The sequence below is a fragment of the Ahaetulla prasina genome, chromosome 1, assembly GCF_028640845.1.
Source record: "Ahaetulla prasina isolate Xishuangbanna chromosome 1, ASM2864084v1, whole genome shotgun sequence".
Taxonomy (NCBI): Eukaryota; Metazoa; Chordata; class Lepidosauria; order Squamata; family Colubridae; genus Ahaetulla; species Ahaetulla prasina.
In genome coordinates this window covers 272,335,428-272,353,511 of record NC_080539.1, presented here as the reverse complement: position 1 = coordinate 272,353,511, position 18,084 = coordinate 272,335,428, and the positions used below count along the sequence as shown (strand labels likewise).

The following is an 18,084-nucleotide window of genomic DNA, read 5'->3' as shown; positions in this document are numbered from 1 at the left end:
TCCAGTCCAGGTACAGAATTTGTCAGAAGCTATATTATTCTAGAAAAAACCTGAAACTTTTCTTTCTGGGATAGCTGATATACAGGTGGAAAAAAATATGGGACTTTTTAATATATGGCTATGGCAGTAAGGTTGTTATATGCTTAAAGTTAGAAAGAGTATATACCCACAATGGAAAGAATGGATTTTGAAATTAACAGAATTAGCTGAGATGGCAAAATGCTTTGCTCAGAGATGATAATTTGATTAAATTTCATGCAACCTAGAGGTCACTGATAGATTTTTTTTTGCAGGATAAAAAGAATCAGCTTTTGACTTTGTATTTTGAAGATTAGCTTAGACTTAACTAGAGAAATAATTGCAGTTTATAAAATAAAAGGTTATCTATCTTTGATAGCTTAGGGGTTTTTTTTGGATGAAATTAAAACATTTAATCAATATTGATTTTTAATACAAAGGCTATGAGTAATTTAAAATATTTTATAGATTGGTGTTATTTTCTTAAACTCAGAGAGAGGTGGTTGAATTTTCAATATACATTATACTAAAAGAAAGTTACTTTTGTTATATTTGATGTGTTTTTGCCACTTTGTCATTCTCTTTTCTTTTAGTTTGTTAGTTTGTATTTTAAAGTATGATGTCAAAACTTAATAAATGCATTATTATTTAAAAAGCTATTTTATTCTGGAAACACCCCCCCCCCCCGCTCCACTTTTCATTAAGAAACATGAGAGGGTTTTTTAGCTTTCCAGCCAGAAAGCTAGCAAATGCTGTTTCCATACCATAGAAAACTGGCTCTTTCTAAAGCCTTCAGAACAATCACAAGAACAGTCCCAGCTATTGAAATGTTTCTGAAGGCACGATAAATCCTTTCTACTATTCAGAAAAGTCATGTTCACTAGCTTTCTGGCTGGAAAGCTAATAAATGCAATGTTTCTAAAGGGCAGAAAGGCTGAAAAGATCTCAGAACTTCAGGATACAAACTTCTTTTTTTCAGGAAAACCTCCCCCCACACACATACAAAGTTCCTCCCTGCATGGAGGAGAAGGGAAAACCTTCCAAGGAAGTAGCAGCTTGCAACCATCTTTGCTGGCTTCTGTGTTAACTTTTTAGGGAAGTCAACAGAGAAGTTTGCAAACGGAAATCATGCGAGCATAAGGAGGCTTGCTAACTGGACATATGTACAAACAGGTTGCAAAGTGCTCAAATTGCAATTGTATGACCATGTGGGTACCCATGTGGGTAGAAGTTATGACCAGCTGTCATAACTTCAAGGATGGACTGTAAGCAATTTTTTTCTGAGTCTCTTGATAATTTTGAATGGTTGTTAAATGACCGTTCGTAAGTGGAGGACTACCTGTATTCATGCAATAATCAACAGATAATTCTTGCAGTTCATAAAAATGCATATAATACCTTCCCCCTCAAAATAACACTAGGAAGATGTTGTTTAGTTATTTAGTTTCATAAATAGTTTAGGCGGTGGCGGCAGCGGCCCCCTCAAGGGACAGAGTTTTTTATCCACCAACGCTGGAGAGGCAGAGGGTCGGACGTATGAGAGGCAGAGGGTCGGACGATGAGAGGCAGAGGGTCGGACGATGAGAGGCAGAGAGTCGGACGTATGAGAGGCAGAGGGCCCGAAGAGTCATCTGGAGGGCCCAATCCCTTGAAAGGGAGCTGGAGCTGGAGGTTGATGTTGGCCCTCATTCAGACCCTCAGCAGTTTGGCCTAGGATGGCCCATGGTGGCGGCGTCGGCGACGGCTGGGAATCCTGGCTGTCGGCGACACGACGGCCTTATCATCTGATGGGCTTGTCCTGGATGGTCGTGGCCCTCACTAAGACTAAGACCAAGATTAAGACTGTGATTAAGATCAAGACCAGGCCGGAAGAATTGGAAGAGGTTGATTGGAGGAGGCATCTTGAGGGTGGAATTTGCCGAAGAGTTGATTCGAGGCAGGTTCGGGCCCTCTTCTTGGCTATCGCCTTCGGAGGTGACGACGTCGGGGTCATCCGCATCGGCGAGGGACTTTGCCGGTGGTGTTGACATTGTCGTTGGCCTCTCCGTGGCTAGATCTAGATTCGGACCCCCGACTTCTACTTTCTTTGGTGGCCTGGTGTGTGGTCTCTGGCCCATATCGTCTTTTAAACATCAATGGTTAACTGGACTGGCTCGGAGGAGAGTGGCTGATTTGATCTGGTGTCATCTGGACCTGGGGCGAGTGGTGGCCGCTTGGGTTTGGAGGTAGAGTAGCGGCCCCATGGAGCCCTAGAAGTCCACGGTCCATCCTGCCAGCCTGAGAGCGGGCCGCGGCTGGGGCTTTGGACCGTGTCGTGCCTTTGCGGCCTCTGACCCGGTGTAGATCTCACTTGGCTCCCTGGTTCTCTGAGGAGCTGAGGGAGATGAAACGCCAGAGAAGACGCCTAGAGAGTACCTGGAGGTCTAGCCGTTCCGAGGCTGATCGGACACTAGTGAGTTCTTTTACTAAGACCTACCTAGTGGCAATGAGGGAGGCAAAACATTCCTACGTTTCCACCCTCATTGCATCGGCAGATAACCGCCCGGCCGCCCTGTTTCGGGTGACTCGCTCCCTCCTTCAACAGGAGGGGCGGGATGACCCCCTACAGTCTCAGCTGCTACGCATTATACTTCTTGTGAACTCTTGCGCCTGCGAGGTGCCCCCGCCTCGCAGGAATGGCCCTCCTCACTACCGAGGGCCGGCCTCCATGACGGGTCTTGGGACCCACAGAGGTGGCATGCTAAATCTAGGAGACTTAGGGATTTTAACTAATTGTTTTAATAGATTTTTAAGGGAGTTTTAATGGGGATTTTAAGGGTTGGGAGGGGAGGGTTGAGATGGGTGGAAACCCACCGGGAGGGGAGGTATGTCCAGTCCCAGTGCGTGCTCACGGCTTTATTTCATCGGGTCCGAAGACAGGGGGGGAGGGGGATGTTCAGAGCGTAGAGTGTTATTCCATCTGTACGGTAAGTGGGAGAGGCAGATATGGCGGAGGCAAGGGGTCGTATCGTTCCCTGGGAGCACGTGCTCGATGTTTAAAGGTGATCACGTGCTCCGGCCCCTCAGTCCTTACTCGTTCCCCGGATAGTCAAGATCCTCAGAGCTTGGGTCTTCGGCTGATGCTGTGCAATGCCCGGTCCATGGTAAATAAGGCTCCCTTGATTTACGATCTCATACAGAGGGAGTCCGCGGACTTTACGGGCATTACAGAGACCTGGTTGGGCACAGAGGGGGGTGTTCCCCTGGTTGAACTGTGCCCTCCGGGTTTCCGTGCATTTCATCAGCCGAGGGCCCAAGGTAGGGGTGGGGGGGTGGCGGTTGTGATTAAAGAAAGCCTAGAGCCGAGGGAGTCCACTGTGCCTCAGATATCTGGTTGTGAATCCCTCCTTGTGAAGTGGGGTCATAGGAATCAGATGGGTCTGTTGATCGCGTACCTGGCTCCTTGCTGCGTGACTACAGCCCTGCCTGAGCTGCTGGAGGTGCTTGCCGGGGTGGCAGTTGAGACTCCCAGACTTTTGGTCATGGGGGATTTCAACTTGCCATCGGCCGGCTTGTCATCAACGGTAGCTCAGGAGTTCCAGGCTTCCATGACGGCCATGGACCTGATTCAAGTAATTGGTGGCCCTACACACATTGGGGTGGCACTCTGGACCTGATTCAAGTAATTGATGGCCCTACACACATGGGGGAGGCACACTAGATCTGATTTTTATCTCTGGACAGTGGATTAATGATCTGGTATTAGGAGATTTAGTGACGGAACCGGTGTCATGGTCGGATCATTTTCTCCTTCGCCTGGACTTTCGGACCGCCGCTCACCACCGCAGGGAGACGGAGCCAATGCGTTGGTTCCGTCCCAGGCGCCTGATGGACCCTGAGAGGTTCCGGACGGAGCTTGGGCCGTTTCCTGAGGATCTTGCCCACGGCACGACTGAAGAACTAGTTGCGGCCTGGGAGCGGGCCGCGGCTGGGGCTTTGGACCGTGTCGTGCCTTTGCGGCCTCTGACCCGGCGTAGATCTCACTTGGCTCCCTGGTTCTCTGAGGAGCTGAGGGAGATGAAACGCCGGAGAAGACGCCTAGAGAGTACCTGGAGGTCTAGCCGTTCCGAGGCTGATCGGACACTAGTGAGTTCTTTTACTAAGACCTACCTAGTGGCAATGAGGGAGGCGAAACGTTCCTACGTTTCCACCCTCATTGCATCGGCAGATAACCGCCCGGCCGCCCTGTTTCGGGTGACTCGCTCCCTCCTTCAACAGGAGGGGCGGGATGACCCCCTACAGGGACGTGCCGAGGAGTTTAACGGTTATCTATACGATAAAATCGTTCAGCTTCGGGATAGTTTAGACCAAAATTGCGATGATCCAAGTGGGATGGCAGAGGCACGTCTTGTTGAGGTTATTTGGGATGAGTTTGAGACTGTGGCTCTCGAGGACGTGGACAGGTTACTGGGGAGGCTACATGCGACCACATGTTTACTGGACCCGTGTCCTTCCTGGCTGGTGCTGGCTACTCAGGAAGTGACACGAGGCTGGCTCAGGGAATTATAAATGCTTCATGGTTGGAAGGGGTTTCCCCCACGGCCTGGAAAGAGGCGGTGGTGAGACCCCTCCTCAAGAAGCCTTCCCTGGACCCAGCTATTTTGGGAAATTATCATCCAGTCTCCAACCTTCGCTTTGTGGCGAAGGTTGTAGAGAGTGTGGTTGCATGGCAGCTTCCCCGGTACCTGGATGAAGCTGTCTATCTAGACCCGTTCCAGTCCGGCTTCCGGTCCGGTCACAGTACGGAGACAGCTTTGGTCGCGTTGGTGGATGACCTCTGGAGGGCCAGGGATAGGGGTTGTTCCTCTGCCCTGGTCCTATTAGATCTCTCAGCGGCTTTTGATACCATCGACCATGGTATCTTGCTGCACCGGTTGGAGGGGTTGGGAGTGGGAGGCACCGTTTATCGGTGGTTCTCCTCCTATCTCTCCGACCGGTCGCAGACGGTGTTGACAGGGGGGCAGAGGTCGACCGCGAGGCACCTTACTTGTGGGGTGCCTCAGGGGTCGATTCTCTCGCCCCTCCTGTTCAACATCTACATGAAGCCGCTGGGTGAGGTCATCAGTGGTTTCGGGGTGAGTTATCATCTGTACGCTGATGACACTCAGCTGTACTTTTCCACCCCGGACCACCCCAACGGTTATCAAGTGCTGCCCCGGGGTCTGGAAGCCGTGCGGGTCTGGATGGGGAGAAACAGACTCAAGCTCAATCCCTCCAAGACGGAGTGGCTGTGGATGCCGGCACCCCGGTACAGTCAGCTGCAGCCGCAGCTGGCTGTGGGGGGCGAGTTATTGGCCCCAACGGAGAGGGTGCGCAACTTGGGTGTCCTCTTGGATGGGCGGCTGTCGTTTGACGATCATTTGGCGGCCGTCTCCAAGAGGGCCTTCCACCAAGTACGCTTGGTGCGCCAGTTGCGCCCCTTCCTTGACCGGGATGCCTTATGCACGGTCACTCATGCCCTTGTCACTTCCGCTTGGACTATTGCAATGCTCTCTACATGGGGCTGCCCTTGAAGTGCACCCGGAGGCTGCAGTTAGTCAGAATGCAGCTGCGGGTAATAGTGGGAGCAACTCGTTGCTCCCATGTAACACCAATCCTGCGCAGTTTGCACTGGCTTCCTGTGGTCTTCGGTGCGCTTCAAGATTCTGGTTACCACCTTTAAAGCGCTCCATGGCTTAGGACCCGGTACTTACGGGACCGCCTACTGCTACCGAATACCTCTCACCGACCCGCGCTCACAGAGAGGGTCTCCTCAGGGTGCCGTCAGCGAGGCAATGTCGTCTGGCGACGCCCAGGAAGGGCCTTCTGTGGGGCTCCCACCCTCTGGAACGAACTACCCCGGACTTCGCCAGCTTCGGACCTTCGGACCTTCCGCTGGGCTTAAAACATATTATTTAATTGTGCAGGACTGAGCTAGATTTTAAATTTATGGGTTTTAATTGGGTTTTATTTTTATATTTTAATTAACGGGCTTTTAGAATAAGTTTTTAATTGTTTTATATTGTATTTATATGTATTTATACTGTGAACCGCCTGAGTCCTTTGGGAGATAGGGCGGTATATAAATATGATTAAATAAATAAATAAATAAATAAATAAATAAATAAATAAATAAATAAATAAATACAGGGACGTGCCGAGGAGTTTAACTTGCCATCGGCCGGCTTGTCATCAACGGTAGCTCAGGAGTTCCAGGCTTCCATGACGGCCATGGACCTGATTCAAGTAATTGATGGCCCTACACACATTGGGGGAGGCACTCTAGATCTGATTTTTATCTCTGGACAGTGGTTTAATGATCTGGAATTAGGAGATTTAGTGATGGAACTGGTGTCATGGTCAGATCATTTTCTCCTTCGCCTAGAGTTTCGGACCGCCGCTCACCACCGCAGGGAGACGGAGCCAATACGTTAGTTCTGTCCCAGGCACCTGATGGACCCTGAGAGGTTCCGGACGGAGCTTGGGCCGTTTCCTGAGGATCTTGCCCACGGCACGACTGAAGAACTAGTTGCGGCCTGGGAGCGGGCCGCGGCTGGGGCTTTGGATCGTGTCGTGCCTTTGCGGCCTCTGACCCGGCGTAGATCTCACTTGGCTCCCTGGTTCTCTGAGGAGCTGAGGGAGATGAAACGCCAGAGAAGACGCCTAGAGAGTACCTGGAGGTCTAGCCGTTCCGAGGCTGATCGGACACTAGTGAGTTCTTTTACTAAGACTTACCTAGTGGCAATGAGGGAGGCGAAACGTTCCTACGTTTCCACCCTCATTACATCGGCAGATAACCGCCCGGCTGCCCTGTTTCGGGTGACTCGCTCCCTCCTTCAACAGGAGGGGCGGGATGACCCCCTACAGGGACGTGCCGAGGAGTTTAACGGTTATCTATACGATAAAATCGTTCAGCTTCGGGATAGTTTAGACCAAAATTGCGATGATCCAAGTGGGATGGCAGAGGCACGTCTTGTTGAGGTTATCTGGGATGAGTTTGAGACTGTGGCTCTCGAGGACGTGGACAGGTTACTGGGGAGGCTACATGCGACCACATGTTTACTGGACCCGTGTCCTTCCTGGCTGGTGCTGGCTACTCAGGAAGTGACACGAGGCTGGCTCCGGGGAATTATAAATGCTTCATTGTTGGAAGGGGTTTTCCCCACTGCCTTGAAAGAGGCGGTGGTGAGACCCCTCCTCAAGAAGCCTTCCCTGGACCCAGCTATTTTGGGAAATTATCATCCAGTCTCCAACCTTCGCTTTGTGGCGAAGGTTGTAGAGAGTGTGGTTGCATGGCAGCTTCCCCGGTACCTGGATGAAGCTGTCTATCTAGACCCGTTCCAGTCCGGCTTCCGGTCCGGTCACAGTACGGAGACAGCTTTGGTCGCGTTGGTGGATGACCTCTGGAGGGCCAGGGATAGGGGTTGTTCCTCTGCCCTGGTCCTATTAGATCTCTCAGCGGCTTTTGATACCATCGACCATGGTATCTTGCTGCACCGGTTGGAGGGGTTGGGAGTGGGAGGCACCGTTTATCGGTGGTTCTCCTCCTATCTCTCCGACCGGTCGCAGACGGTGTTGACAGGGGGGCAGAGGTCGACCGCGAGGCACCTTACTTGTGGGGTGCCTCAGGGGTCGATTCTCTCGCCCCTCCTGTTCAACATCTACATGAAGCCGCTGGGTGAGGTCATCAGTGGTTTCGGGGTGAGTTATCATCTGTACGCTGATGACACTCAGCTGTACTTTTCCACCCCGGACCACCCCAACGAAGCTGTCGAAGTGCTGTCCCGGTGTCTGGAAGCCGTACGGGTCTGGATGGGGAGAAACAGACTCAAGCTCAATCCCTCCAAGACGGAGTGGCTGTGGATGCCGGCACCCCGGTACAGTCAGCTGCAGCCGCAGCTGGCTGTGGGGGGCGAGTTATTGGCCCCAACGGAGAGGGTGCGCAACTTGGGTGTCCTCTTGGATGGGCGGCTGTCGTTTGACGATCATTTGGCGGCCGTCTCCAAGAGGGCCTTCCACCAAGTACGCTTGGTGCGCCAGTTGCGCCCCTTCCTTGACCGGGATGCCTTATGCACGGTCACTCATGCCCTTGTCACTTCCCGCTTGGACTATTGCAATGCTCTCTACATGGGGCTGCCCTTGAAGTGCACCCGGAGGCTGCAGTTAGTCCAGAATGCAGCTGCACGGGTAATAGTGGGAGCAACTCGTTGCTCCCATGTAACACCAATCCTGCGCAGTTTGCACTGGCTTCCTGTGGTCTTTCGGGTGCGCTTCAAGATTCTGGTTACCACCTTTAAAGCGCTCCATGGCTTAGGACCCGGGTACTTACGGGACCGCCTGCTGTTACCTTTTGCCTCCCACCGACCCGTACGCTCACACAGAGAGGGCCTTCTCAGGGTGCCGTCCGCCAAGCAATGTCGGTTGGCGGCCCCCAGGGGAAGGGCCTTCTCTGTTGGAGCTCCTACGCTTTGGAATGAACTTCCCCCTGGTTTACGTCAAGTGCCTGATCTTCGGACCTTTCGCCGTGAGCTGAAAACGCACCTATTTATTCAAGCGGGACTGGACTGAAATTTTATTGGGGTTATTTATATTTTAAGATTTTAAATTGTTTTAAAATTTCGGCCACATTATAATATGCTTTTTAATTTCTCTTAATGTTTATATATTGAATTTTACTTGGCTGTACACCGCCCTGAGTCCTTCGGGAGAAGGGCGGTATAAAAATCGAAATAAATAAATAAATAAATAAATAAATAAATAAATAAATAAATAAATAAATAAATAAATAAATAAATAAAGCAGTCAAGTTAAGGCAGTTTGCAAACAGTTCCAAATAAATGAATAAAATTTAAACCAATTAAAAAGAGCTCCCATAAGATCAATCCAAAGTGGGTAAATACATAAGTAATTGAAAAGGAATTTGTATAGCTTATGTATTTTATGACTTAATGCTCCCAATCAAATTCTGTGCAAGTAGCAATTTTACTTGTATTGGAAATGATACCAGTTCTGAAATTCTCTGTTCATTTCATCACTACTAGATGCAGGTTTCTTTTTTAAAAAATACAGAATCAAATTTTTGTTTCATAAGCTTAGGCTGCTACTTAATTGTCCAGCAAAAACTTGTCACAGATCAACAAAATAGTGTTATCTTCCCCCAAAGAGCATCCTACTAAAATAGGAAAGGGGGGGGGGATACAATTGCAAATAACCACAAAAATCCTTACCTCTTTGTGATCTTCAACTACACTAAGAAGTGTATCAATAGTATTCAAGATACCCATAGCTGTTACTGCTTTATCATCACTGCCTTCTTCATCTGGTCCTGTCTGAATCACCTGGTTAAAAGTCATTGCCTAAAAACACACAAAAAATCTCAACTAAAAGTTATACAGTTTGAGAAACAGATAGTAAAGAACCAGGAGTAAAGAAATCTGACTATGTTTCCAAGAATGTATGCATATTTACATTATAAATAAATAAATATGGCTGTGTGAGAAGGACAAACTATAATCAAGAGAATTGGATTTTGTTTTCTTCGGGCTCAGGGGACTAAAAGGTTGATGTGAGGTTTGTGTTTTGTGCCTCATCGGGAGTTATTGAGGTAGCATGTCTTTGCAAACCATTCAAAACAGACACTCAACAGAGCACTGTCATTAGCGAAGCACCTATCTTTCTTTCCCAATTTACTGTAGGTGATCTCAAATGAAAGCAGAAAAATGAATTCACATATTTTCTAGTATTTCAAAAGAGTACTTTTTGATACTTTCGTTATTCTGTGTTATTGGATACATATGTTGCACTTAACCACAAACACAAGTTTACCAGAGTGTAAACATACCAATTATCCCTGGGTATCAAACTTTAGCTAGCAATAGCACTTAGACTTATATACCCCTTCACAGTGCTTTACAGCCCTCTCTAAGCAGTTTACAGAGCCCCCAACAATCTGGGTCCTCATTTTACCCACCTCGAAAGGATGGAAGGCTGAGTCAAACTTGAGCCTGGTGAGATTTAAACTGCCAAATTGCGGGCAGCCGGCAGTCAGCAGAAGTAGCCTGCAGTACTGCACTCTAACCACTGCGCCACTGTGGCTCATCCTACACAGCTAACATCCTACACAAATATTTAGAAAACGTCTGGAGAGACAATGAAACCAATGAAAACCAATGAAAACACTATAACAGATGAGATGGGCAGCAAATATATCTAATAAATAAACAAAAAATAAAAATGTACTGGGCCCAGACTTACCAAGTGCTGCGTCATCTCAACTGCTATAGGAGTAACTTCTTCGCTATATTCACAGATCATCTTTTGAATTACATTGGTAAGATCATCATTCTCAGTTTCTCTAATTATGTGAAGAAGGGCCTGCATTACAGGTCTAATGAATGGTGTTATATATTCTTTAGCTGCAGAGGAAGCAAGAATAAACATTACTTTTTCATGATCATTAAAAAAACCTGAATGACTTAAGCATTTATTTGTTTTTTAAAAATATGGTCTGAAAAAGAGCCTTTCAATTATTATTTAATTAATTTTGCTGGCTGACTTTATTTTGAATAAATATTTCATTCGTACACAATCTGCAAAATTCCATGGCTTCCCTATGCTCCTCCCTGAATATTTGTATTTATTTCTCCCTTATATGGAAAGAGGAGGCACAGTCCTGGCTCATTCTTCCTTCTCAGTCTGCACCCATGGGTCTGTTTTCCTAAAAATTCTCCCCTTTCCTGGCTGTAAGATGCTCCAACCTTCAAGGTCAGCATTCAAATGGCTCCAACAGACTAAATAAGAAGTCACAAATTCATATCCTTCCAGCATGCACCTCAGTCATATAAAATGCAAGAATGATAGCTAAAAACAGGACACTATCTTCTGATCTTCCCTTAGTGTGACAAGAAAATGGTAACATGGTTGTTAAGTGAATCTGGTTTCTCCATTGACTTTGCTTGTTGGGTCATAAAAGATAATCACATGACCCTGGGACACTGTAACTGTCATAAATATGAACCAGTTACCAAGCATCTGAATGTAAATCACATGACCGTGGGGATGCTGCGATGGTCCTAAGTGTGAAAAATGGTCATAAGTCAATTTTTTCAGTGCTGTTGTAACTTCAAACAGTCACTAAGCAAATTGTTCTAAGTCTCGGACTACCTTTATAAAAAGATTTTACTGTTACAACCTTCATGTTAACAACTAGGTCTGCTAGACTTCGTGATAATTTTTCACTTTAAAACCCTCAGAATAAATTACATGCTTACTTTTTTCCAATGACTCATCATTCCCCCCTTCTCTAAAAAAAGATAGCAGGAAAAAAGCCTAACTAATTAAGCAGACCCTGAGAATTCTATCCCAGGCTTTGTTGCATTTGCATAAGTGTCCACAAGAATAACTCTTCAAAGACAATATCTATAATAAGTGTTTATCTTTTGCAAACTACATTATATATTTGTGCAAAAAATCCAAACAGGAAAAGAATTTTATAGAGGTAGAGATACACCTCTTTCTAAATACATTTTTCTAAAAAATGAGAAAATAGAAATGGAAATAATAGAAATAGAAAATGGGGGGAGTGGAGTGGAGTGGAGTAGAGTAGAGTAGAGTAGAGTAGAATAGAATTCTTTATTTGCCAAGTGTGATTGGACACACAAAGAATTTGTCTTCAGTGCGTAAGCTCTTGGTGTACATACTGAGAGAAAATAACCTAGGTATGAATTTGGCTTCTTCTAACAATTGCAACTAGACAGGGTATAATTTTCTTTTAGAATAATTTAAAGTAAAGTGGTGACTTGCATTTATATAATAAAACAATCAACAGAGAAATAAATATAGCTGATTATAATTGATACATTCTATACTGATTTATCACAAGTCTGGCTATTTTTCTTTTTTTGTTTAGATAACTACATGCAATGAAATTTTGAGCTGACAAATTATTTCACATTTGCTTTTAATTTATTTCCAAATTTTCAGCTCCTTTACAAAGAAGAAAATGTACCTCTCTCTTGATTACTAATCAAAACTTGCAATGCAATGGCAGCTTCCACTTTAACAGGCATTTCTCTATCATCAATCAGGCATCTTCTTGTTAACTCCAGTGCTGTCTGAAGGTTCTGGTCACTCTTAAATTTAACTTCACAAAAATAATGGAGAACCCAGCAAGCCTGGTAAAGTTGGTATGCAGTAAAACATATTTAATTATGGTCAACATGCATATTACTCTACATACATATAATTATTCCATGGATTAACTGTCAAAACTGCAAAAATATAATGCTTCAAGCACATTGGATGATCTTTTTTCTTTCCCTTCCCACTGTGATTTTTGAGAATTTGTAGATTAGTTAATGATAAACTTGTCTTCAGACAGCCAAGATCAATATTACAATTGCTATTTGTCCTAAGGTTGCAGACTGTACATGAGATGGAATAAAGAATGCAAGTGTACCATACTGCTAATTACAGCTACTTTAACCCACTTATTTATTTTTTTAGCAGGGATAGGGTTACACAATCAGTTTTGTAAGTTCCTAAAAAAATTCAGCAATATCCTTTGTGGTAGTATTGTGCATTAAGAGCCGTCTCATTTTTTATAACATTTTATAACATTCATTATACTATGGTTTTATAGTAGCAAAAAGATTTAGTATGTAATTTATATACTAACTTGCTTGATACTAAAAATCTTATTCTATAATCCTTATAGAAGAGAAAACTATTTTTCTTGGTACCCAAAATATTATTCTACAATTGTTACAGGAGACAAAATTAGATAATATTGAAATGTTCTGTAATATTTGCTATATACAGTAAATACAGATTACAGAACCTTGTTATAGAAAAATGTTATTAAAGCTAATGAAATTATTTTAACAGGAAACCAATGTCATCTGGAAGCAGCGGGCAGGCCAGTTACATTTGTCTACTTCCTTTGAAAACAGCCCTTGCAACTTAAGAATGAGTTTACTATTAATAAATGTGTTTGTTGGTTTAAATATACAGTATATCTCACCTTTTTTTTAAAAGCCCAAAGCAGTATCTCCATTTATCTCCAGTCATGAGACTGAATTGAGAGTGACTGGCTGTCCAAATTTAGATGGTAAACTTCCATGACTGGAATGGATTTGAGTCTTCATCTCCCTGGACCTATACTTTAAGTATTACATCATGCTGGCCGATGATGGGATTTTATGGAACTCAAAAATTCTGACTGTAGTTCTGGACCAAGAGGCTTTAGCAAGATTAAAGTCATGTCCCTGTAACCTTGCATTTATATTATTGCAATGCAACCCCACACTGGACTGCCTTTGATGTCAATTTGGAAGTTATAGCTATCACGAATTGCTGTCTACAGGTATCCTCTGGTTATGACCATTCATTCAGTAATTGTTTGAAATAACAATGGTGCTGGAAAAAATTGATTTATAACCTTGAGTTCCACAGTATCCCATAGTCAGCAAGCATGATGTAATATTTAAGATGTAGGTCAGGGACATGAAGGCTCAAATCCATTCCAGTCATGGAAGTTTACCATCTTAACCAACATTTTGGTGCTTGGTAACTGGACCGCATTTATAACTGTCACAACATTTGCGGATCATATTCTCCTGCCCTACGCCAACTGCTTCCACTTCAATTTCCCCCATGTGGTGACAGCAGAATAAAGCAGCCTCTTAGTCTCAGCCATGCTCTGCAAGATGGCCAAAAAAGCAGACTGGGAAGGCAGAAGGGGAGGAGTTGTGCAGGGCAGAAATGAGTCAGCATCTTCTGGCTTAGTGGCCCTGAAATTATCCCCTGCAAGAACCAAGGCTTGGGGTTCAGAAGGGCCAAGTTGGGAATGGCGTGCATCAGGGTGGGAGCTTTGGAGAGACAGAAAGCATGATTGCTATTTTCAACTTTCCCTGGCAGCTCCTGACAAATAAAGCCAATGGGGAAGCTGACAGGAGGCCAAAAGTCGTGGCTGCAAGAAGTTCTCATTTAATGACTTTAACTGGGACTGCCAGAACTTCCATTGCTAAGCAGTGCAACCATGTGATGTTTTGCTTAATGACCACTTTGCTTAGAGATGGAAATTCCAGTCTCAATTAGGATCATAACCTGAAGACTATCTGTAATATCAACACTGAGCAAGTATTCTACATTATACCTGCAGGATTATCTGCTCCAAATAAAATCTGCCCACATGTGTTGGCCAGAAAGACATGCCATAGATTCCCTATTTAACATTCAATGGATATAGTCTGTATATACACACACTCCACAAATACATTTACATTCTGGAAAGCTGTGAAGGAAATGTTTTTTTCAGAGGACCTTCAAAATAGACAGCACTACTTAACTGAAGGCAAATGTTTGGGGGAAGGAGTTGCAAGATGCTACATATTGTATTTTATGATATGTATAACTTCTAGGATCCCTGAATGAGGTATGGTACAAATACATGTAATAAATATATTATCAAATTGCTTATCAGAATCATCTATTTCCCATCACTACACATTGCAACTTTTGTAAGACTAAGGGAACTTTGTGTTCCTTTACATTGTAGAAACTTCCAGAAGCCTGGATCCAGTTTTGTACTTACCCTTGCTCTCATGTAGCCCAGCTCACTACTGAAGAGAGGAAACACATGATTCTGCAACATGTACTCCATCTGATCTTTGTATATCTTCTTCTGTTGAAACATTTTTCCAAAAAGTAGATGAGTTTCTTTTTTTACATATATAACTAACTTCTCAAAAGGATATTTTGATTTTTTTCTATCCTATTAACGTTAGTAACTGGGCTAAATAGTTGCTAAACTAATACATAATAAAGTACTAATACTGACTTTGGCCAAAACAGTACATCACAAATAAGAAACTTTTACCTAAATTATTGAAATAAAGCAAACACAGTGTAAATCAGGAGTGTCAAATTTGCATCATCATGGCGTCATCATGTAACATATCACATTTTTCCCCTTTGTTAAACTGGGTGTAGCCAGCGCGTGACGCATTGGCCCGATGGGAGCGAGTTTGACAGCCCTGGTGTAAATGATTCATGTATTACGGAGTTACCTAAACCTAATTATGCAAGAATTCTTTCAAGCAGAAATCTGTTACTGAGTCTGAAAGTCAAAATTAACTGATACAATTTAAAGGTACAATTTTAGATAATCTATCCTGTTAAGATATAAAATAGTGATAAATACACAAAACGTATAAATTCAATACAGATATCATGCATTTAGCATGCTAGGACCATTAATTTAGGTCTATTTTACCATTTTGTTTCTTACGATTAATCAGGGTGGATAAAAATTGATGTTTTTTTTTAAATTAAAAAATCAGATTTTTAAAATTTAAATCGGATTTTTTTATTTTTATCGAATTTATTTTAATAAAAAGCTTTTGGAGTAAAAATCTATCTAAAGATAATTTTCTATTTAAGATACATTAATAATTTAGTTTATTCAGCATAAAATGGAGCTTAGTTATGTAGCACGAAGCTGTATATTCTGCAATATTGGGATTGTCGTTGAGTCAACAGCAGGTCAGAGGAGCCACTGCAGGACAGAGATGACAGTTGCTCTTTAAAAATTAAATCAAGCCATTTTACTAGTGATTTAAATCATGATTTAAATCAACTTGATTTAAATGAAATCCACCCTGTGATTAATTCCTTTCAATTAGAAAATATGCCCCAATTGATCATGTGATGGTGTTTGGAAAGTGTAGCTGCTTAATTAAGTACAAGCCTTCCGCTACCAGTTTCAGGAAGACAAAAATTTTAAGATTATGTGTTGGATATATTCCAACACATAATCTTAATATGTGTATAAAGGTTGAGCACCCTGAAGTTACTGTAGCCATTGCCAACTGTAAAATAAAAAGGGTCCTAAAAAACATTCTAAGGCCATCATGATTGCAAATAATCATTAAACAACCAGTAATAAGTCAAAGAGTACCTGTAGTGAAAATAAGGCAGAAAAATCTTAAAAGACATTTAAAGGATCAACAAAATTCTACTTACTTTCAGAAGAATTTCAGCCAAAGAACCAATCATATGCAATGCTCCATCTTTTTTACGAGGATCTGCATTTGGCTCTGTGAGGATTTGGTAACAAAAGCCCATTGTTTTTTGCAGGACCTAATATGAGAGTTAAATACTGTAAATGCCCAGATACATTCCATTAAACAATTATATCAATCAATCAAAAGGTTCAACTAATATTCTGAGTTGAGTAACTCCTAATTCCTAAGATATTATCTGCCTATGTTTAATTTTTCTAAATATTGTGCATGAAAATTGAATGTAATAAAGATACCAGGATTAAAACTGTCTTTAGGGAATTCAGTTAAAGTGAAAAGATACACTACTGACTGCAGGAGCTAATTATTAACAAAAATCTAAAATCCTTAAGACACATTCTGATTTTTTTTTAAAGCTATAAAAATACTGAACACAGATCTAGCCCCATCATCTCCCTGAGGGAATGTAATGGACTGGATTCTCAGGAGGCAAGAGGAGTAAGAGGCAACTCAGTTCAAATAGTTTGCGCGAGACAGAAGGTAAAGACGGCTCCCCTTTAATAGTTCTCAGAATATGTGCCTAATGGCAAGATTTTTTTCCATAGATGCGGAATAATAAAGAAACCCAGTTGGAAGATTCATGACATGCCTTTCCTAGTTTTCGGGGCTGTCCTGCTTGAGTCAGAACCTGACACAGTAATAACAATGCCAATGGTACAACCACTGCATCTTACATGAATCAGCTGGGACTTCAATGTTAGGGAGGTAGTGAAAGAAAGTCAGCAAAACTGAATTTTTTCACTAGTGTGCCATATTCTGACCACCAACTAATGAATATAGTGCAAGCATACAGATTGGAAACTGCTTGTCACACAGTTTCTATGGAAAGTAGCTGAGTGTGCTACCTGGAAAAGCCCATGATACCCACAAGAGATACTTTTTCAAAACCTTCTATAAGCAGCTTCCCAAGTAAAGTATCCAATAGTCTACATATGAGATTTAAAAAGAACTTTTTTGGGGATTTAAGGTAATCTTTATAGAACATACCTCTTTCCTTTTACCACATGCCGTAAACAACAACGTTTGTGCAGCAGTTGTGGGGGAAATGAAGTCTTCAAACACATCTATTAAAAGAAACAATTTACATTATTTGCCTTTTGAAATATTCAGAAATTAATGCAAAACAAAAAGCAAAATCAGACATAAAGGATTCTTGTAATCACCAACCATTAGAGATTTCCATTCTGAACTTCCATAAAGCATTTTAAAAAATTTTAAACTTCTATTTGGAAAATTATGAAAATAAATGTCTCAAAGCTGAAAAATGAGTAATGTTTCTATCATTTTAGACAGTGTAATAGTCAACATAATATGCAACATATAGCATATTAATATTATTTCAACAACATCTAAAATGTATTTATTAAGATTCACCTAGGACATATTCATTATTCCATGCTGACTGAAATTTCAGAGATTTGTGAAAAAGTTTTTTTTTTAAAACAAAAACCCTCTTCTTGGATCATGCTGAGAAAGCAATGTAAATTATTTTGTTCTCTGGCAAGTCAACATCATTTTAGAAAATTCCATAAGCCAGTTAAATGCACAGAATAAACATAAGCTGGAAAAACTGATCCTGCAGCATTTTATAAACCTAAGGCTTTTGTTCTATGCAAAATTCCATGCAGTAAAACTCCAGATACAGTAGGATTCTCCTACATACAACTGGGTTGCTGATGTTATATTTTAACAGTTCAAATTCAGGGATTGACTATAAAAAGATGGATAAGTATAGGCATTTATACTTGGCAAGATAAGAGGCGGGATTTATACTTTGTATGTAGAAGATTCCAGGTCCGTTGCTTAACATCTTCACATAAAAAGATCAGATGGTGGTAAAGACCCTGGAGAGCAGTTGCTTGTCAATGTAAAGCAAGAAAGATACACAAAGTAGCAAAAACTAGCTTTGCTGGTTTAAAAAGCACAGAGTTAAAAGAATTGTACTTAACGGAAGAAAGGTCATAAA

At 42.8% G+C, this 18,084-nt stretch overlaps 1 protein-coding gene across 7 annotated transcripts in view; it reads right to left on the bottom strand.

The window, feature by feature from the left end:
* The window catches only part of IPO7 (importin 7), a 58,827-nt gene that overhangs the window by 19,626 nt on the left and 21,117 nt on the right, over window positions 1–18,084 (bottom strand). For all 7 annotated transcript variants that reach the window (XM_058159626.1, XM_058159635.1, XM_058159591.1 and 4 more), the window contains exons 11-16: window positions 17,106–17,182; window positions 16,060–16,176; window positions 14,630–14,719; window positions 12,044–12,209; window positions 10,291–10,451; window positions 9,264–9,392 (exon numbers count right to left, since the gene is read on the bottom strand). In XM_058159626.1, the coding sequence (XP_058015609.1) occupies window positions 9,264–9,392; window positions 10,291–10,451; window positions 12,044–12,209; window positions 14,630–14,719; window positions 16,060–16,176; window positions 17,106–17,182 (740 nt within the window). The remainder of the gene's footprint in view (window positions 1–9,263; window positions 9,393–10,290; window positions 10,452–12,043; window positions 12,210–14,629; window positions 14,720–16,059; window positions 16,177–17,105; window positions 17,183–18,084) is intronic.